We start from the raw sequence: 22,042 nt of genomic DNA on the forward strand, positions 1-22,042 counted from the left end.
TTCTGCAGGGAAGGCTGGGGGGAAGGCTCCAGGACAGAGAAAGAGAAAGAAAGAAAGCAAGCGAGCTCACGGGTTTGTCTGGCACATGAGCAATGATGGCTATGAGCACCAGGTGAGGTGGGTGGCCCAGGGCATGAGCCCAAATGGCATCCTGGGCTTGAACCTGGCCTTGCCTCCTAAGAGAGGAAGTGGAGGAGAGGATGAGGAATTTCTCAGAGCACCCAGGCAGCCCCGCTGTCCCCAGCCCTCCCTGGGAGGCATGGGGCGGCCACAGGAAAGCGCCTGCCAGTTTCCCTTTGTGCAATCCTTCTTCCTGCTCCTCTCCACCCAGAAGCAGGCCAGGCGACTGTGCCAAAAGGCACCTGGCATAACTGCAGCACCCACACGGCCTGGCAGGGGTTGGTGCTCCCCAGGTAGCCAGGACTACGGGGAGCCTGTAGTAGGGTCCCCGCTCAGCCCCTAGGGGCACATGAGAGCAAACTCCAGCCCTGCAAGTGTTGGGGGACAGGCTTCCTCTGCTTTTCTGTCCATCTCACCCCTCCAAGATAGTTTGAAAGCACTGACACGGAGCAGGAAAGAGCAGGTGGAGGGGAATCAGCCTGTGGCTCAACAAGCTCATCCTCCACCTCCAAGCGCCAACATCCTATATGAGCACCAGTTTGTGTCCCAGCTGTTCCACTTCCCATCCAGCTTCTTACTTACAGCCTGGGAAAGCAGTGGAGGGTGGTCCAAAGCCTTGGGACCCTGCACCCACATGGGAGACCTGGAGGAGACTCCTTGCTCCAGGTTTAGGATTGGCTCAGCTCTGGCTGTTGCACCCATCTGAGGAATGAACCAGCAGATGGAAGATGTTTCTCTGTCTCTCTTCTCTTTAAATCTGCCTTTCCAATAAAAATAAATCTTTTCTTTAAAAAAAAGCAGGCAGAGGATACAAGTGGAGGCTTGACCGCAGCATCCGTGGCCCCAGAAGTTGCTGAACTCCCAGCTCCCCCCGCCTACCCACTGCACCTGCTTATATTCCCACTTTCATCATCACCCCTGACCCACACAACCCAGCTCCTTGCACTACCCCACTCCCACCCCCAGAATACCATCTGTTCCCCTAACCTGGACAGCTGTCCCCTCTGTCTCTGAGCTTCACTCACTGCCTGCCTCTGAGAAGGTGACCATCCTGGGATCCACGTCTGGCAAGGGGACAACTACATCCCATGAGCCAGTCTCTCCCTGCCACACCTCCCAAGCTCTTGATGTGTCCCTGTGTCGCAATCTAACGTAGCAGAGGCCCTGGTGCAAGAGTGGCCTTCTGTTCATCCCAGCAGGACGCAGTCACCAGGCACCCCTATTGTGCATCAGGCACTAGGACACCCCACAAGTACCCAGAGCCTGTCCAGGGAGGTTGACACACACAGGTAAACAACCAACAACAAATAATTACAAATTGGGCTAAGTGCTTAGAGACAGGAAAGTGTAATTAACCTGCACTTCCTCTCCCGGCCCCAGAGGCCTGGCCTCATTAGAGAACAGCTGTTCCTGTCCATCACACTGGAAGCCAAGCACCAGGCCTAGCAACAGACTGAGGGACCGAGGTGAGGGGTGGAAGGGAGCGTGGAAACAGTGGTCACCCAGCACATCCCAATTTTACAGACCTTTTTGCCCAGAGAACCCACGTATTTGGCCCCAAGCCACACAGCAGGCATCTGGCTGCAGATTCAGGGCATGGACCACCACACCAGGCTGCCCTCCAGGTTCTCTTAGATAGCTCCCAGCCTGCAGCAACTCACAGCTCATGGTCCCAGTGCCATGCTAGGCATGAAGACGGGAGGCCAGAGGGTGCGGAGCAAAGGATCTGGTTGGACTTTGCCAGCAAACATTGATCCCATGAGCCACTCGGCCAGAAGAAGTCTTGAACACAGCATCCATTGCCCCCCAGAAGACATTGCACTTCTGAGCGCCAAGCCCCTCCCGCCCTGATGCACCTGCTCTTACTCCCACCCTCATCAGCATCATCCCTGACTCACACAACCCAGCTCCTGACACCACTCCACCCCCACCTCCAGAATGCCATCCCCTCCCCAACCTAGACAAATCACCACCCTCCCACCCTCTCTCTGAGTTTCTTCACTCACTGCCCAGTGCTGGAAAGGTGGACTGTCGTGGGGTCAGTGCTGCAACCTGCTCTACCCTCCCCAGGCCTTGCCTCTGCCCAGCCCTCATCCCTTAGCCCTCCTCTACCTATGACAATGAGGATATGTCCTGTGGCCCCGGAACAAGGGATCAACACCAAAGGGGCCTCCCTGGGTGTGGGGGAGAGGGGAGAAAGCCTGAGTCCTCCTTCTCATTAGCTCCCTTGTTCTTGACCTTGACCTTGTTCAAGCCCCCAACCCCCGTCCCGAAAAGCCTCCTACCACACAGCCCGCAAGTACAGCATGTCTCCCTAGACCTGGCTCCTCAGCACAGCCCTGCTCATGAGGAAAATCTAGAAAAAAAAAACAGTGTGGGAGCCTCTAGCCTCACCAGCAAGGGAAGCTGGTTAGGCATTCGGGAGAGAAGGTGAGAGGGTACCAGGGACTTGAGCCAGATCTCCAGGAAGACTTCCTGGAGGAGTGGCCCCAGGGCTGAGATTCTCCCCTGCAGAGCTGTATTCTCCCCAAGAAAAGTTGAGTCTAGCCAGGATGTGCCAACTGGAACATTCATCCAGCAGCTATGTCTTGCCACCATCACCACCATGGCCTGGGGGACCTGCCGCTCCACCAGCCAAACGGGGAACAGGGCGGAGAGGAGGCGATGAAACTGTGACACTGGGATGCCATTCCCATAAGGCCATCACCAGGTAGTTGGGGGGGTGGTGACCCAGACACCTCTCCTCTCCTCCCCCAGGGCTGACGGAGCCAGGTCTGCCTGTGTGGGCAGGAGACTCTGAGAGCTACAGCCCAGAGACCGGAAAGCATGGAGCAAGAAGGGGGCTGAGGAGGCAAGGGAGACACACACCAGGAGGGGTTGATGCAGAAGAAGACATGGAGGAAAGAGGAGCAGGCGCCCGTTGCACAAGGACCACCCCTCATCCAAGCCCCCTAGCCTCTGCCTTTTGATCAGGGAAGCCGGGTTGACTGGGGAAGGTTCAGCCCCTAGCCACAGAAAGAACAACACAGACAGGATGAGATGCCCAAAAGCCATCTCCAGCTACAGTCTCCCAGATCCACCTGCAGGCCTCGGCCCAGCAGGCTGTGTGTTAGTAACTGCAGGTTATCCCCTGCCCCCAGCCTGAACATCCCCAGAGAGGCCCTAACCCCCAGCTTCCCTAGGAGCTGAAACCCTAGGTGGGTTGGGGTTCTTTGCCAGAAAGCATGTCCTGGGGGAGAGTGGAGAGCCTCATGAACCCCCCACAGTACCCCCTCCCACCCTGTCCTGCCAAGGGGTGAAGGGAGACCTGGAGGAGTTAGGGAGGGGAGGAGCAGGGGGCTGAGGCAAGGGAGGCAGGGGAGGCAGGGGAGGAGGCAGGAGGAGGCAGGGGAGGCAGGGCTGGGCGGGGAGCAGTTTTGTTTATTTTGGGCTTTTCTGCTGCTGTTCCAGTTCGGCAGCTGGAGCTGACAGCCATCTCCACCAACTGCACCCTGGGGAGCCTCCACCACCGGGGGGTGGGAGCCTCACAGCCCCACCCCGGCTGGAACCCCAGGGCAGCAAGTCTCCATTCCTCCCACAGGAAAAGCCATCCGGGTGGGTGCTCAGGGCTCAGAAACAAACCCTCAAGCCTGGCCTGGGTGCCCAGGATTCAGCAATTCACTGCAAGCTATCCGGCAGCTCCAGCAAGAAGTCCAGCAGGAGCACTTATGGGAACCGGGCCGAGCGACCACCCTAAGCAGCCTCCTTGGCTGGCCCAGACCTCAAGCCTGGAGCAAGCACTTAGCACATTTGCTGCTTGGCACCTCTGCACCCCATAGGGAAATATCTAGTCTCCACTCTGCTTCCATCTTAGCTTCCTGCTCATGCGTACCCTGGAGAGCAGCAGGGGTCCCGGCCACCCTCATGGGAGACCTGGAGGAAGCTTCTGGCTCCTGGCTTCAGCCTGGCCCCTCCCTAGCCACCAGGGCCATTTGGGGAGTGAACCAGCAGATGGAAGTTTCTCTCTCTCTGCCCTTTAAATAAATAAATAAATAAATCTGTTTTAATATAATAATAATTTAAAACTCAGGGACTAAGATAACAGGAAGAACTGGCATTCCAAGTGTTGGGGCAAGTCCACTTCTGTTACACGGATCATGGGGCCTGAGGCCAGGCCCGCAGCCCCCCCAGCTTCCTGCTGTGTAATCCCCTCACCTAAGCTTGTGGCGAAGAGAAAGGGGGTGCATCTTTCAATAACACAGGGGATATCGTCCTCTCTATCTGCTTGGGCACTGGGGATGCCCCCAACGCTGACTGGCACAGGGGAGATCAGAGTGCCAGATCTGACAATACGCCATCCAGATACCAAGCCAGGAGGCAAGGTGGGTCGGGCAGCTGGTGTAGAGCAGAGGAGGGCAGCAGTGGCAGCTCTGGGCTCCTGAGGCCTCACTAGGGCCCTGAGTCCCAGTGGTCCTGAATGACCAGTGTGTGGGAAGGATGGACAATGTGGATAGCAAGAGACCACTCTCAGATCTCTCTTCCCTGGTCCCTTCCATCTCAGACCACAAGAATACACAGAGCGGGCCCGGCGCGGTGGCACAGTGGTTAAGGTCCTCGCCTTGCATGCCCGGGATCCCATATGGGCGCCGGTTCTATCCCGGCAGCCCCGCTTCCCTTCCAGCTCCCTGCCTGTGGCCCAGGAAAGCAGTGGAGGACGGCCCAAAGCTTTGGGACCCTGCACCCACGTGGGAGACCTGGAAGAGGCTCCTGGCTTCGGATCGGCATAGCATCGGCCATTGCGCTCACTTGGGGAGTGAATCATCGGACGGAAGATCTTCCTCTCTGTCTCTCCTCTCTGTATATCCGCCTTTCCAATTAAAAAAAATTAAAAAAAAAGAAAGAATACACAGAGCAGTTAGACCCCAGGGGCTCCACCTGGAAAGCTGGGGGTCAACTGGAAGTACCTCAGGTAGGGAAACTGCCTACTGGCACTCAAGAGATCCAGGGGTACCAGTAAAAGGAGGAGTAGGAGGTAGGCAGAAGGCAGCGGGGATGGTCTCCAAGCCACAGAGCTGAGGGGATGCTGACAGCTCCGCTGCAGGCCCCGCCCCTGGGCCAGCTGCCCTCAGCCCACCCGCAGCGACTTCCCATACACCTCCTCCTGTGAGTGAAGCCTTCTCACCCCCACTTTGTAACACAAAAGTCAAGTCACCTAGGTCGGACTGGCACGAGGTGTTACAGGTTAAGCCACCACCTGTGATATCAAATACAGTGCTGTTTCCAGTCCCAGCTGCTCCACTTCCCACCCAACCTCCTGCCAGGCACCTGGGAAAACAGCAGAAGATGGCCCGAGGGCTTCTGCCACCAGTAGGGGAGACCCAAATGAAGCTCCTGGTTCCTGGCTCTGGTCTGAGCAGCCCTGGCCACTGCAGTCATTTGGGAAGTAAACCACCAGATGGACAGTGTCTCTCTCTCTCTCTCCTCTCTCTCTCTCTCTCTGCCTTTCACTATGAAAATAAATAGGATTGGCACCATGGAGTAGCAAGTTAAACTTCCACCCATGGTGTTGGTGTCCCATATGGCCACTGGTTCAAATCCCAGCTGCTCCATTTCCAATCCATCTTCCCGCTTATAACCTGGGACAGCAACAGCGGATGACCCTGCACACATGTGGGAGATCCAGAAGAAGCTCCTGTCTCCTGGCCTCAGATTGGCTCAGCTTCTGCCATTACAGCCACTTGGAAAATGAACCAGCAACTGGAAAATCTCTCTGTAAAACTGCCTTTCCAATTTAAAAAATATATATATTTTTTTAAATGAGAATAAATAAAAAATGTTTTTGAAACATCAACTGGCCTGTCCAAGGTCACGCCAGAGACAATCGGCCAAGCTGGAACCTGGACCCCTCTCTTTTCCAAAGTCAAGGACTCCAAGCCTCCACCACCCATTTCCCAGCCGCTTCTGAGACTGAGGGGAACACACAGTGGGTTCTCAACAAACAACAGCGAGAAGTCAGGAAGAGGGAAAAGAAGGGTGTGTGTGTGTGTGTGTGTGTGTGTGTGTGTGTGTGTGTGGTCGGGGGAGATAAGCCAAGGAGACTCGGGCAGGGAGAATAAAGGTGCTGTTTTCCAGGGCCAGGCTGGCACAGTGCCCCGTAACAGCTGCCCTACACTAAGAGCTCAGGGCTGGCCTCATCTTTTCCAGAAGTATGCAAGCCCGGATGCGTCACCTTGCAGGTATGTGGCAAGGTCTGCGGCCAGAGGCACGCGCTCACGCGCTCTCCTCTTCTTCTTGGAGTTCCCCACCCCCGAAAACATCCAGTCAGCTCAGCCTCAGGCCCCCTCCCTGGGCCCAGCCCGACGAGGTCGGGGTTTGCAACCAGCACCCCCTTGGACAGGTAGCTTCCCCCGGGGCAGGCAGCTTCGGGGCGGGAGATGCCGCGAGGTGCTGGGGGCGGGGCAGGCACGCCACAGCATCCAGCAGGTTGGTCAGGCTGCGAGGCGCCCCGCCCTCCCGCAGTAATGAGCACTGTGCGACAGGTGTTTGCTTTTCAGTCGCCAACCTGCCCTGGCAGCGACAGGAGCCCACAGCCCACCGCCACCACCCGTCTGAGTCTCGCTCGCTCGCCCCTGGGCCCTGCCGCTTGCCGGGCCGGGGTGCGCCATGGCCTGCCGCTCCTGCGTCGTTGGTTTCAACAGCGACTGTGAGGTGACCTCGGCAGGCAGCCCCCGGCCTGGAACCTCAGGATGGAGCCGATGCGGGGACTCCGGGCTGGGGTTCAGCTCCCGCAGCCTCACGGGCTGCTGGCCAACCGGCACCATGCCGCAGGTGACCGTGAACCCCAGCCTGCTGGTGCCCCTGGACCTCAAGGTCGACCCAGCCGTCCAGCAGCAGAAGAACCAGGAAAAGGAGGAGATGAAAGTGCTTAATGACAAATTCGCCTCCCTCATTGGCAAGGTGAGCTGCAGCAAGGACTGGAGTGGGGTCCGGAGCCTCAGCCCAGGGCTGCCTGGCACCCCCGGAGGCAGGTGGCTAGGCTCTGCCTTCCAAAGCTTGAGTCGGGGGCCCCGCCCCTGCCCGCAGCCAATGACAAAGCTGCTAACCTGGGCAGCGTAAAGATGCCAGGCAGGGGGCAACAGGCCAGCCTCAGAGGCTGTTTGGGTAAGAACGCGCCAGTGTGAGCTGGAGGCGTGAGAGGGGGGGAGATCGCCCACCCACCACCCCCAATGTGAGGACCAAGGAGGAACCTGTGTGCCCATGACCTGCTAAGGTTTGGAACTCAAAGCAGCCCTGCTCAGAAGTCGCAGTGGGGCCCCAGGAGGTGTGGGGCTGCAGTGGAGGCAGGGAGGGTGGGAGAGTGGAGAAGCTTCTGGTCCACGTTAGGCTGTCTCAAACTCCCCCCTGAAGCATAGGGACCTAGTCCCGGCGCCCCAACCCTTACATGTCCTGCACTCCCTCCTATCCGGGGCCTGCAACCAGCCACAGGGCACCTATGTCCATCTCTTTCCCCGACCAAGGGTCGCCACTGCTGCTGCCTGCCTGCTTCATGCCAAGCCTTATGCAGGCACTGCTACGAAAGCAGACAGCTTCCTGCATCTCAGCCAGTGTGCCTGTTCCTCCTGGAGGGGGTGGGGAGGAGAGACTTATGCAGGGCAGTGGGAGGAGGAGGGCAACAGGCCCTAGCCTCTGTGGCAGGTAGCAACCCGCAGGGCAACACTGCCATAACTCTTACTTCCCCTACCACCACCACCACCAACCCCTGTGCACGTGAGAAAACCCAGGCCCACAGAGGTTAGCCGCCCAGCAAGCAGCACGGTCTGGATCTGAACTTGCATCTCTGAGGTGGACACTGCCCTCTGCCTATGCCAAGATGGGAATCTTTGTCTCCATGCTGAGGGTGCCCAGGCTGGGGTGGAGGAGGCAGGCAGAGTGGGAAAATGAGTGTGTGCAGAGAACACACCTGGCTTTGATTCACTCCAAGGGAGACCTGCCGTGTCTTCCAGCTCAGGTGGTGGGTGGCTTTGCTCCCTACGCTGCCAATGTTGGTATCAGTCTGGGCCACTTGCCACGGTACTGGGGCCCAGTGCTGGGGCCCAGTGCTGGGGCCCGGTGCTGGGGCCCCGGAGCAGGCACAGGGAGGAGACCCTCAGGGCGGGACTCAGGGAGCCATGGTTACCAGCCTGTTAGGGGCCATTGCCCCAGGAGCTCCACAGAGCCCCAACTCCATGGGGGGTGGGAACTTTGTTAGCCCCTATCCCTCTGCATCTAGGCTGTGAGAGCCCTAAGGGATAGGAGGTGGGGAGCAGGAAGGGAAGGGGGAGCGGGCAGACAGCCAGCAGCCAATGTGAAATCTGCAGCAGCATGATGGCTGCTCCATAGCTGAGCAACCTCAAGGAAACCACCCAACCTCTCTGGGCCTGAACACATTTGGCTGGAATGTGCTTGTGGGAATGGAATGGGGTCGTTTGGGAAAAGCAGCTAGAACACTGCTGGTCTGTGGTGTCTTGTGGCACTCCTTGGCTACTGAATACATCAAAATAATTAGACAGCAACTCAGGGAAATCCTCCTTAAACCCCATTAGCCACCTCCAAGCAGGAACCTGGGAGGGGAGGTCCCTGGTGGGTGGGCGCACAGCACAGGTGTGAGATGCATGGCCAGTGCAGGGAGCGGGTTCTGGACTAAGAGAGCGGAGGGAGAGGGTGACCCAGCTCCAGCATACCCTCCTCTGGGCTTGGAGACATCAGGGAACACCCAGGAGGAAGGGGAGGAAGACGCAGGAAGGGACATGGGGAGAGATTCAAGAGGAGGGAGACTCTGAAGCAGTTCCTCCCCCCAGCAGCTGTGCCTCCTTGGGCAAGACACCCTCTCTGTGCCTTGGTTTCCACCACTCTGCTATGCTCTGTGGTGCCAGGACTCGGAGTGAGGGATGGGGAACTGCAAAGGAAGGCAAGCAGGACTGGGAGAGGGCCGTGCCCAGGGCGGCTGCAGGGCTGACAAGAGGAAGGACAGTACAAGGTGGGGCCGGGCAGACTGTAGCAGGGGAGCCTTGAAGAAGAGGGGGGGGGCGGGAAAAAACACCAGCCCTTGCAGGCCAGCCTAGGGGGCTCCCTAGGGAATGGAGCTGAGGCCCCTCCCCAGGGAATCTACCTTGCATGGCCCAGAGGGGCGCCCTGGAGACCTAGGGGCCTGGACCCTCCCAGAAGGACGGCTTCCTCCTTGCCTCAGTGGCCAGGGGTTGCGGTTTGGCCCACTCAGTTTGTCCTACAAAAACTCTGTCACTCCCACAGGACTCTTGCCTGGGCAGGCCAATGCCACCAAGTCAGTCCTGGGCCTCCAGGCCTCAGTTTATTCATCTGTAAAATGGGGAGACAGATGAGGCAGACATGGGCTCCTCGTCCAGTGGCGGTTGCAGCATCTAAGGCAGGGGCTCCGGCCAGAGCAGAGAGGAGGAGAAGGGGAGAGGAACGGCAGCTTAGCAACCATTCTGCACCTCTCCAGGTACAGGATTCACTGGGTTTTTGTTCCAAGAGGGAGGAACCTGAAGGGGGCGCTGCTCCTAGTGTCCCAAGACCATAAGTGCCATGCGACTGGACCAGCTGCCCAAAGCCACATCATCAGGTTAAGCGCTGTAGCACACACACACAGAATCGAGGTTAGACTATGGGAAGAACTTCCCAGTGTGAAGGCTTTGCTGTTGCTCTTAGTTGAGGAAGGAACCTCCCATCTCTCTTCTCACCCCACCCTCAGTGTAAACATGGGGTTCTGCTTGTCAAAACAGGGGCGAGGTGGGGTGAGCGGAGGCCTCCCCCTGCAACGCTCCCTCTTGAACACAAAGCAGGGCACCCTTCCTTCGGACTTCCCTTCCTACTGAACCCGCCTGGCTGCAAGTGATGGCAGCCAACAGGAAGCCCTAAGGGGGCTGGCAGGCCCACAGACAGATGCCAGCATCCTTGCTATGAATATCACAGGGGGCTTCCCAGGTTCAACAACCTATCTGGGGGGAGACCCCCTTCCCGGCACCCACTTGAGGAGGCACAAAGTAAACAGGGGCCCATGTGGGAAGCTTGGCCAGCAGGAGGCCCCGGGCAGGTCATCTGCCCACCGTGTCACTCACCCCCATTGCCAATGCACAGGGCACTAGCCCAGAAGGCTGCCATTCCAGCTGCTGCTCCAGGCACAGATGCCCACTGGAAGCCTGGCCAGGGCGGGAAAGAGGCCCAGTCGCTCCGCTGTGGCTGCAGGGAACACCTGTGGCTCAGTGGCCTAGCATCCTAACGACAAGCCCCAGCCCTCCCTTCTTACTGCAGCGGCTACCACGGCCTGGGGAGCCAAGGGGCAGAGGACTCAGCCTGTCTGTGGCTCGGGACACACAGAGGGCACCTTGGTACCAAAGAGGTGGGGGTGAATCTCAGGCTCTGAATGCGCCAACAGGGCTTCCTATAGCGGGCGGTGCTAGGAGTTACAGGTGGGGACAGAGGGATGGTGTGAGGAAGAACTGCTGAGGGAGGCTGGGGTGCATGGGGGACCCTGACTGCCACAGGAGCCCCTGCACAAGGAGAGGCGTATGGGGGAGACAGAGCAGGAGAGAGGCAGTACCCAAAAGGCAAAGCAAGCCCAGGTTGGGCCACTGGGAGTCCCACAAGGGGCCCAACCCCAGATACGGAGCCCACGGAGCACCCCAGATTCCAGGGGCCAGTTGCCTGCGTCCTAGGCCTGGCTCTGCCTCATGCTAATTTTACCACTGTGGGCAAGTTCTTTGCTGCTGCTCGCGCTACTTGGTCGTGTATAAAACACGGGTTGATGTTGACACGAGTGGCTGCAGGGATTGACTGGAGCTAAAGGTGACAAGCATGTACAGCCAGGCCCGCACACAGTTGGCGTCACATGAGTGTTTGCTACCTACCGTCACTGCACCAAAGCAGCTCACAGGTTCTTCCCCCTGACAGACTTCAGGGCTTGTTCTAGCTATGTAAACTGAGGCTCCAGTGGTGAAAACGGGGGTTTGGGGAGGAAAACTCCTCACTTGAGTGCTAAGTGGACCCCGAGTTCTCCAAAGGCAGCGCGAGATCAGATTTGTTGAGGCCAGAAGCGAGCAGATGCACCTGCGACAGCCCTTGTCCCTGGAGTCCCCCATCCTTACTCAGCCCAGACAAACAGCCGTGGAGCCATGGAGCCATGGAGAGCCTGCCAGGCACTCCTGCACCCTGGGCCCCCCTCCCTCAGCCCGCAGGCCGGGCCTTCCCCTAGAAAGCCCTGCTGATTGGCTCTGCCTGTCAGAGCCTCTGCTAGTTTGGCACCTGTAGAGGATCGGTGTGTCACGGGAGGTGCACTCCCAGCACAGAGTCCCGGGTGGACGTGCACAGATGAGCTGCCCACTCCCAGGAAGGCCCCCAGCGGGGCACACCTGCGGGTCCCCATCTGACCCACTCAACGCCCTCCTACTCTCCCAGGTGCAGGCCCTGGAGCAGCGCAACCAGCTGCTGGAAACACGCTGGAGCTTTCTACAGGGCCAGGACCCCACCACGTTCGATCTTGGCCACCACTACGAGGAGTACCAGGGCCGGCTGCAGGACGAGCTGCGTGCGGTGAGCCAAGAGCGGGTCCAGCTGGAGGCCAATCTGCTGCAGGTGCTGGAAAAGGTCGAGGAGTTTCGAATCAGGTAGGGGCATCTGGGGGTAGGGCGAGACTGGGAGCCTGAGGGTGTAAGCAGGGGCACCCAGCAGTCCTGGGGCAGAAGGCACCCAAGCCTGAGAAAGAAAGACGCCCAATCAAAGTAATTCTATCAAGACCTAGGCATACGCCAGATGCTGCGTACAGGCACAACACCATGGTGGAAGGCACATGGCCATGAACCCGCGGCCACAGCCTCCAAGAGACCCCTTTAGCACAGTCGGTCTCCGTGCTCTGCAAGCTGCATCCCCTTCCTCGCGAACTTGTAAACACGCTGGGTCCTGCCCACACGCCTGCCTGGCAGGGAAATTATGTCACCGCAGCTGGAACAACACAGAGGATCCTTGCTGGGGACGTGGCTTGCAATTTTCATCTTGATTGAGCTGGAAGGCAGAGAGACATCCAGGGTGCCATGAAGGTCCAGAAGAGGTAGATTTCATGGGAATAAAGAAGTGTCCTCTTGAGGTGACCACATGCCTGGACATGAAGGGAACCAGCAATTAAAGAGAAAAGGAAAAGACAGCTCTGGGGGGCAGGCAGAGAAGTGGGGCGGGCGGGGGCAAGGGCAGCATACGGCTGAGTCCTGGCCCTCACACACACCTTGCACCAGGTGCTTCATGTCCGCACTGCTCCCACAAGAAGGGCAGTGGTGGCTGGGTTCCAAGGAGAAAGTGGGCAGCTCCCGCTCGGGGCCTGGAGATGTCAAGTAGCAGCCTTCTCCCACCCTGGAGGACTGGTGTTCCCAGCGCACGGCAGGGCCTTGCCACAGGTTTGCGGCACTGACTGGGACAGGCTGGGCAGGTGTGTGAGGGCTGGGGCCGTAGCTCAGTTTGCACATCCCCTCTCTGGGAGCCCTGCCCGCCCTGATCTCAAGTTCCCCAGTGCCTGACCATGACCCGGACAAGGAAAATCAAGTCAGCTCACCTGATTCCTCATCCCTTAAAGGTCTTTGGCCATCAAAGGGCTGAATGGGGCGGGGGGGGGGGGGGAACGGGGACTCCTGGGTCGTCCTTTTATGGAGAAGTAACCGAGCCCAGAGAGGGTAGGGCTGGTCCTTAGTCACACAGCCAGGCACGCTACGTCCCACCCCGAACCTCCTCGGCCAGCCACCCGCCCAGCCAGATCACTTTGCCACTGCTAGCTCTGTGCAAATGCCACACATTGTTCTCACCTGGCTCCGCCCATTCGCCTGGCTTGCTGCCTGCCTGCTGGTTGGCTTCACTTGCCAGAGGCTGGGGGCCTCTCTTCCCCTCTTCCCCTTCTCTGGCTAGGCTGGAGGCTCCACCATCTCCCCTACCACCGCCCCCAGCTGGGCCCCCCCCAGGGGCTGGGAGACGCCCCAGGGCGGAGCCCTGCCAAGGAGGGACTGCCAGGCCCCCCACAGGGAGGGTGGATGAGATCAGTCTCCCAGAAATAAACAAAGTGGGGAAGGGAGTCCCTGGGAGGGCATTGGAGGAACCCAAAGAGGCCTCAAGGCTGTCGGAGTACCCCGTAGCCGCCATAGCTGGCAGAGCCAAGGATGGTATTGGAAGGGTGGGGCATCGTGTGGGTAGCAGGGACCCCATGAATGGGCTGGCCTAACCCCACAGTGGAGCAAGGCCAATACAGATGCCCAGCCAGGGCAGGCTGTTTGCCTAAAGTCACACAGCAAATGACTCAGGCATGCCACTGGCAGTTGTGCAAGCCATTCAGTGAGTTACAGCATGGTCAGAGAGGTTCAAGGCCTAGCTGTCCGCAGCCCACTCCCACCACCACCCCTGGGCAGGCTGCTGTGATGATGGGGGCTGGTGTGGGGTGAGGGGTCCTGTGGTTCCACACCCTGGCCCAGCCCCCCCACTGTTCTCCACCTTCCCCCCCTGCAGGTTGAGGGGGGTGGGGAGCCCCAGTCCCAGGCCAGGGGTTCCCCTCCTAAGGCTTTTCAAGGGGCAGCAGGCCCCCACACAAGTAAAAAATGAGGGCATCTGATGAGGAAGGCAGGAAGAGTGCCAACCTGAGATCAGAGCGGACAGACAGCGAAGGGCGAGGAGGGGGCTGGGCACTTGGTGGGACTCTGCCGTTCAGACAGGAAGACAGAAGAAGATGGCACCCAGGCCTGCACAGGGCGGCCCCCTGCCACCACCACGATTGCTGGGGTCGGCCATCCCCAAGGGTTGGTGCTCAGTGTGCACAGCATCAGAAGCCACGGCAGTGGGGGAGAGCGCCAAGCTGCAGAGAACACCACGCATCACCGTGGGGGCCACGAGCCTCAGCCGACTGCCTCCCCAAGTCCCAGACATGCATGGGGGCTCACTGAGGCCTCTCAGAAAGGAAGCCAGGATTGTGCACCCCACGCAGGGCTCCCAAGCCCCTCCCCATAAAAGATGACGCCCCTCTCCCAACCCACAGTCTACAGATGCAGGCTTGCTGAGGGGTGCACCTGCCCTGGCATTCGCCCTCCAGCCACAGCACCCCCTCACCGCAAGCTCAGCATCTCCCCAGCACCCCCACAGCCCTCAGCGACCGGCGGAAGCCAGGCACAGTCAGGCAACAGGGAAGGTGTGCTCCAGAGGGCAGAGGGACGCGGTCCCTACTGCTGTGAGGTCAGGACCCAGGGCGGGCCAGCGGCTGTAATTAGGGCTGCCAGTGATTAAGGCATTCTTGGAGAGGAGGGAGGGAAACGCAAGGCAGGGAACCCCCATGGCTGTCAAGGCCAGCAGACACCCCACCCCCACCCCGTGAAGCCAAACAGCATCTTGAGTGTGAAGCCTGGGACCTGGGGGTCCAGCCCCTACCCCCCACCACCACACACACATCATCCCATCAAGTAATGTCCTTGACCCAAAGGCCTTGAGTAAAGAACTGGCCAGACGGGGAAGGAAGCTGCCAAACTTTACTATGCAATATGGCTGTGTGCATCCGAGGTGGGCTTCAGCACACACACACACACACACACACACACACACACGAGAAGGGAGGAAAGTAGGGTTCCTCAACACCTTATAGGTCTGCCAGGAAACCCCAAGCTCTTCTTACTGTCCCTTACGAGGGAACCAGCTGGGACAAGGTCCGTCATAGCAAAGCAAGGAGAAGGAGGGATAGGGCAGGGAAGGCTGGGAGGAGGGAGAAGGTGAACTGTGAGTAGCAATAGCCAAGCCCAGCTTGCCTGAATCTGAGGAACAGGAGGGCAGAGGTAGGGACAACATGAACAAGCAGAGTGATGAGTGTAAACACTGTACAATCCGGGGAGGCTTCCTGGAAGAGGCATATGTAGGCAAGAAAAGATAGGAGAGGAAAGAGGGGCTGAGCAGGAGGGGGTGAGGACAGGGGGCCAGTGTCAGGTGTCACAGCAGAGGAGCGCCCCTGCACAAAGGAAGAAAGGGCTACTCTCTTCACTGGCCCCAGGCCCCAGGTGGGGTGGCAGAAGCAGTGAGCCCCACCCAGGATAGGTCAGCAGGCCCCTCTGCCCTCCTCACCCCACGTCCTGCTGAGCCACCTACCACCCTGCTTCTCCCACCCAGGTATGAAGAGGAGATTTCCAAGCGCACAGACCTGGAGTTCACCTTTGTCCAGCTGAAGAAGGTAGCGTCAGCCCGCCCCAAGGTTCCTCCCACAGGGCCCCGGGCCCTGTCCCTCAGGGCCGCCTGCTGTCCTTTATACCCGTGCCAGCCGGCCTCAGAGGCTCGTCTCCAGGGCCAGCAGACAGCCCTGGCCACAGGCCACTCCCTTCCCAGGCCCCCATCGCCTCTGGGAGCCACACCCACTCTTACTCCATCGCTCTATCCGTACTCATCCCATCTCCCCAACCCTAGGACCTGGACACGGAATGTCTGCGACGGACCGAGCTGGAGACCAAGCTCAAAGGCCTGCAGGGCTTCGTGGAGCTGATGAGGACCATCTATGAGCAAGTATGTGACATAGAGCCGTTGTCCTGTGTAGCTCGGGGCTGACCCCACCACAGGCAAGGAAGCATCGAGTCGGGCCAGGGGAGGGTGTGCGGAGAGAAGGCATGGAACCTGTAGTACTCACGATGTCCTAAGCATCCTGCTGCCCACAATCCCACATATCACCTTGGACTCATTTTGTGGCAGCAGGTGCACCAGGCAGGGAGTGGGAGCCTGGCCTCAGCCCAGGAGCTTCAAGCAGCCATAGTGATGGCTCCAGTCTCTCTCTCTGTAACCCCTTAGAGGTCCTCGCGGCCGGGAGGAGGGGAAGGCTGTGGCCCTGGCAGGTACCACTGCACAGAGAACACATGGGCAAGCAGGCACACCGTCCACACCAGCCCAGCTCCCTGCAAAGCTGCCTGTCTCAAGCCAAGCCCTCCACAGCCAAGCAAGCCCACGGGGAGGCGGGCAGGGTTCCAGCCAGGGAACCGTGCCCATCAGCTTGCTGTGAGAGGTATGGAGGGGTGCGGTCAAGGCAGACATCAGTGCGGCCAGTGTTTCTGAAGCCACCCTTGACCCCGCTCATGGACACAGAGACTGGCTAGCCCTACCCACCTCTCCACTTCTAGCACCCGAGACCATGGACTTGACCTGCAGAGAGAGGGGGGTGTTACACTGAACTGGTTAGGAAAGAGTGACAAGAGCCAGGTCTCTGGGTTCTCAGAACAGGTGCAATATTTTGTCCTGCTATGTTCACTCCTCTTTGATTGGACGGGAGGATGTGGGGTTGACCTCACCAGAGGCACTGGGACCTTTGAAAGCAGCCAGGTGACAGAGAAGGCCACCCCAGCCCTTGGCTACAAAACCTCTGCACCCCGTCTATACCAGCGCTGTATGCTAGAACCATGAGCCACAGATGGGAATTGAAGCTTTCTGGCTGTCCCATTTCTTTTACGGAGAGACAGGTCCAGAGAGAGCTGTCATCGGCTGTCCCCCAATGCCCACAGTAACAGACCAGGCTAGTATCAAATCCAGGAACCAGGAATTCAACTTGGGTCTCCCATGTGGGAGCCCAATATCCTGAGCCATCAACACTGCCTTTTAGGGTCTGTGCCAGCAGGGAGCTGGAGTCCAGAGCTCAAGTCGGGTATTGAACCCAGGCACCCCAATGTGGGATGTAGGCATCTTAACCACTGGGCTAAACGCCCACCCCTACCTGCCACATTTGCTTAAAAAAAAAATAGGAGAGAGGGTAATATTTAACCATGCATATTGTTTAGCCCAATTTATTCAAAACAAATACAAATTCAAATACAAAAACAAAATACAACTTCCAGCTTCAGCATCTTCACCAGTTACTGGCTGAAATTACTTGCTTCTGTCTTTGTCATTAGACAGATGGCAGAAAGAGCGAGACAGACAGAGCTCTCATCCATTGGTTCATTTCTCAAATGCCCACAGCAGCTGCTGAGGCTGGGCCAGGCTGAAGCCAGGAGCCCAGAACTTGATCGAGAGCCACACATGCGTGGCAAAGACCCAAGTGCTTGAGCCATCATCTGCTGCCTCCCACAGGAGCAGGAAGACAGCCAGGCCTCACGCAGAAGCCCTCTCCGCTCTGGGATGAGGGTGTGAACCAGCAGCCTCGCCGCCAGGCAAACAGCCAGCCCCCTTACTGTTTACTGTGCACCTGCTAAATTCTGGGCTAATCTCAGTTAATCCCCACAACCCCACGAAGCAGGAGTGATGAAAACAGCACTGAGTTTTGAGCAATTGACTGCGTGAACGCTGGCTCCGTAACTCGGTATACTGGGACAGGTTCTTTGAAACCTTCCTGTTTCCGTTTCCTCACCTGTATAGTGGACAGAATACCAGTGCCTGCCTCACCAGGCTGTTGGGGGACTTTGTACTGCTAGCATCTCCTAAAGCATTGAGAACTGCGACTGGCATAGGGTGGGAGCTATATAAACCCTCGCTGTTTCTGGGTTTCCAATTATACCCATTTCACAGATGAGAAAGCTTGACAACCTGACGGAGCTGGGATGGGGGTGATGTCTGGTGCCATCAGCTGCTGCATTCCGCTAGCCAGCATTCAGGAGCCCATTAGAGTCCCCTTCTGACACAGGAAATGCCGCAGGAGTTGGTCACATAAGCCCCAGCCTGCTCTGTGTCCTGGCTCCTAAGGAAAGCCCCAAGCTGCATCCCAGTGTCCCTCTGGACAACTTGCTATTGCCCGATGAGGCCCGAACTTGCATGTGCCCTGAGAATTCTCTGGAGGATGCCCCACAACACATCAACCAGGAAACCACGAAGTGGCAACTCTAAAGTGGTCCCTAGCCATGCCAGCTCCAGGTGGAGATGGCAGTGTTGTTCCTGGGGGCAGCAGGAATAAGGACCATGGTCCCATGTGATGCTGGAGGGAGTCAGGGCTGCACCTGCTTCTGTTAAGTTCACGCACCATCCAGCCAGGATGCCCTAATGGGAGACCCCCCCCAGCCGGGATGCCCTAATGGGAAACCCCCAAAAGGCCTATCAGCCCCAGAGTAGAAGCCTGCTGCCCCCAGAGGGGCTCTGAATGCCCACCACCACTGCGCAGTTTCCCTTCCTTGCCAGCAGGCAATAGCCCGTGCGACAACCATCATCTTGTACCCGCCGCTCCAAGGTACACGGGCCACTGGAGGAGGCAGAAACCAGAGCATCCGCTGTGAGCCTGCAGGTAGACGTAGGTTCAGGAGGGGTCCCACGTCAGGAGCTGAGATCAGGGAGCCGTCCCAAACCAGGCAGCTGGACTTGGGTCTGAGGAGGCCTCCAGAACCAGCAGCCCCATTCTCGGGGTCCAGGTGCACCCATGAAGTCCACGGTGCGAGACAGCCAGCACGAGATAGGGAGTCAGAGGTGAGAGGAGATTTGGTACCAGGCCGTTTCAAAGCTATGCGGGTAGGAAAGGAAACATTGATGGGGCCGTATTTAACGAAGTGCAAGCCAGTCAGCCAGCTGGGCCCACCGACCACAATCTGATGGTTTAAACAGGGTCAAGAGGTGGGCTTCTGAGCCAGCAGGTGCAGGGCACAGGTGCTGTCCCAACCCTAGCAGCAAGGCCCTTGCCAGACCCCATGCCCACCAGCCTCCCTCTCTGCCTCCAGCCCTCTCTATGACTGATTCACCCCTTCTACAAGGCTGGCAGGGGCAGGTCTGTTGACCTCTCAGCCTCCCTCCCATGCTGGGGCCGCAAAGGCCCCAGGGCTATTAATCAATAAGAAAAGACCCCTTTTGCAGGTTTTGACGAGAGCACTGAAGCCAGGGGCTGCCAGGAGACCAGCCAACAGGGCTGGAAGGACAAACCATCCAGCTCCTGGCCCAGCCCTGCCACCTCCTGTGGCCTGGGGAGAGGGGCTGGCTACCTGGTGATCCCCAGAGAGGTAGAGGACTTCACTTGGCACTAGTCTGTAGGGCCACCCACCCCCATCTCTCTGGGAACATGGCATGAGCCCTTCCTCCTCTGGGACATACCAGGCCTGGGAGTGGCAGGAGCGGGGGTGGTGGAGGGAAGTCCTGGGACCCTGCCCTCCCTCAGCCCACGCCCAGCCCTGAGCCTCCCACATCTGTGCTGCACCAGGAGCTGAAGGACCTGACCGCCCAAGTGAAGGATGTGTCGGTGACCCTGGACATGAACAGTCGCTGCCACATTGACCTGAGCGGCATCGTGGAGGAGGTGAAGGCGCAATATGACGCCATCGCTGCCCGCAGCCTGGAGGAGGCTGAGGCGCACTCGCGAAGCCAGGTGGGGACCTGATGGCACAGCCAATGGCAGGAGGAGCTGCCTGGTGCCACGCTCTGGGGCCGCAGGAAGGGCTGTGGCCAGTAGCACCCCACATAGCTGCCGATCAGCATCCATGATTCTCAGAGGGGGCTGCACAGGGGCGGCTGAGAGCGTGGGACAGGGGGAACCCACGCTGTGCCCGATAACAGCACCAGGCCAGGTGGAGCACAACCCCAGGAGTTCACCTAGGCCATGGCGAGGTTAAGAAAGAAACAGGTCTGTGTGAGAGTGGTGGGGTACACAGGGGGAGCTGGGGGCGAGGAGGGGCCTCCCTCACCACCGCTGCCCTTCGCCCTCCCTCCATGGCTGACCCTGCAGCTGGAAGAGCGGGCGGCCCGCTCAGCAGAGTTCGGGAACAGCCTGCAGAGCAGCCGCTGCGAGATTGCTGCCCTCAACGTGCACATCCAGAAACTCCGCTCCCAGATCCTTTCCGCCAAGAGCCACGTGAGCACCTGCAGGACCCTACTGGGCAGGGGTGGGCAGGAAGGAAAGCAGCCTGGAGCGGCTGCCTCACGCAGCCTGGTCACCTCACACCTCCAAACTTTGGTTTCCTAACCTGTGAGATGGGATGGGAACAAGCCCCACCCCCAAGGCGGTAATGGGGGTCACGGGAGCCGTGTTCAGCAAAAGGCTTGGTAGCCACACAGAGAGAAGGCAGTGGAGGCCCCTGGAGCTGGCATCTGGCCGGGGCCCGGCAATGGCAACTGGCCAAGGACCCCCCACAGAGGCTCGAGCCCTTCCTCCACTCTTGGCAGGATGTGCATTTGGGTCTGGCACCATTGCCACAACCAAGCAAAACCACTGCTTCGTACTCCTCACCACACCCATGGGGGGGACAGAGGCGATCCCTGGCCCGCCCTGACCAGCACCCTCCCTGACTCCCCTCTCTGTGCTCCTACGGGCTGCAGTGCCTAAAACTAGAAGAGAACATCAAGGCGGCCGAGGAGCAAGGGGAGCTGGCCTTCCAGGACGCCAAGGGCAAGCTGGCCCAGCTGGAGGCCGCCCTGCAGCAGGCCAAGCAGGACATGGCTCGGCAGCTGCGAGACTACCAGGAGCTCATGAACACCAAGCTGGCCCTGGACATCGAGATCGCCACCTACAGGAAGCTGCTGGAAGGCGAGGAGAGCAGGTGCCTGGCAGGGTTGGGGAGGGGGGAAGTGCGGAGCTGGGCAGGCCTGTGTCCCATTCTGGCTTGGCCACTTACGCACTGGGATCTTGCCCCGGCACGTTGGATGCTCCAGTTTGCTCATCTTAGCAGGGCTCTCCAGCGATACGAGGGAGGGCTGGCCCGTGTTGCTTTTGCTCACTGATGAGAAGCGTGTTTGCAGAGAAGAGAGAAGGGAGCTCAGAGAGGCCAGGCAGGCTGGCCAGGGCCACACAGCAGGGCAACCTCCTAGCGCTTTCCACTTGCCAGCCCTTGAGGCTTGGTCCCTGAGGGTGTTAGAGCCCCAGGCCCCCTGCACCTCCCACCATGCCCCTGTCTCCCCTCAATTCCTCCCCAGAATGGACCTGCCCTCAGCTGCCGTGATCAGCTCAGTGCAGTCCAGATCCAGAGCAGGTAAGTCGGTGCTCCTCAGGGAACACCCCACGAGGAGGAGCGGGAGGAGGCGTGGTGACCCTGAAAGTGTCCCTGGCTGCTAACCTGTAGCACTTTCTCTTCCCCCACCCTCCCTGTGCCCAGCAGCTGCCTCCAAGTCGGGAGTCTCCAAGGGCCCCACCCGGAAGAAGAAGAACGGCAGGGGCCATGTGATTAAGATCACGGAGATGTCGGAGAAGTACCTCTCGCAGGAGTCGGAGGTCTCTGAGTAGGGTGGCCGGAGCCCCGGCTCCCAGGTCACTCCTGCTGCAGCGAGAGGGACTTCAGCTGGACCTAAGAAAGCAGCCAGAAGGGGCCACAACCTGACCCTGTGCTGATGGCAGGAGGTCTGGGGCTGCTTGGCTGTGGGCTGAGGGAGGCACGGCACCCCCACCCCGGGGACCACCTCCCCCACCCCCTGCCACTGCATTGCTTCTCACTGTCTGGGGGCCAGAGGCTCTCCCGACTGCGTGCACTGGAACTTGGGGTCTCAGGCTCTCACTCTGCCTCGGGGCTCCCGCACAGCGCCTTTGGCGTACCTGCCCCACGCTTGCCCTGGACTCGCTCAGCTCCAGCCTTGCCTGGCCTGCTGCCTGGGAGCAAGTCGCCCACCCACATATCACCACCCTGACCTCTGGCTTTTGCACCACCTGGGCTCCCCAGACACCTGACAGTATTAGGGGAGGTGGGCACAGGGGGTGTCTGTGACCTCAGGCCAACCTGGACTTCACGTCTCCTCCTCGCTCTGGGGGTCCCTTCCAAGAGACCATAGCCAGACCTGGGCATGTTACACCCAGCCAGCTCTAAGCACCTTCTCTAAAAGCTCTTCTTGCCGTGTCCCATTCCTGGGACAGTTCGAAACCAGGCAGGGAAATCAGACCCTCCCTCCAAGTCCCAACAGGTCTCCCAAGGCCCTCCCCTCTTCCAGCCCCCACCAGAACACCCAGCTTTGGGGCAACCTCACACCTGCCATGAAGCCCCAGGTTGCTGTCCATCCCTTCCAGGAGCCCAGGGTTGAG

The 22,042-nt window shown here is 59.2% G+C and overlaps 1 protein-coding gene across 1 annotated transcript; it reads left to right on the top strand.

Annotated features, from left to right (window-relative positions):
* The first annotated feature begins 6,762 nt into the window (after positions 1-6,762).
* LOC121167220 (keratin, type II cytoskeletal 80-like) lies at positions 6,763-21,426 on the top strand. The gene is made up of 9 exons (XM_040996619.1): positions 6,763-7,056; positions 11,551-11,759; positions 15,268-15,328; positions 15,559-15,654; positions 19,244-19,408; positions 19,766-19,891; positions 20,356-20,576; positions 20,950-21,005; positions 21,132-21,426. Exons 1-9 carry the CDS (start codon positions 6,763-6,765, stop codon positions 21,254-21,256), a joined length of 1,353 nt encoding a protein of 450 aa, XP_040852553.1. The 3' UTR covers positions 21,257-21,426.
* The last annotated feature ends 616 nt before the right edge of the window (positions 21,427-22,042 follow it).

The sequence above is a fragment of the Ochotona curzoniae genome, unplaced genomic scaffold (assembly GCF_017591425.1).
Source record: "Ochotona curzoniae isolate NIBS_2020 unplaced genomic scaffold, NIBS_Ocur_1.0 patch35, whole genome shotgun sequence".
NCBI lineage: Eukaryota > Metazoa > Chordata > Mammalia > Lagomorpha > Ochotonidae > Ochotona > Ochotona curzoniae.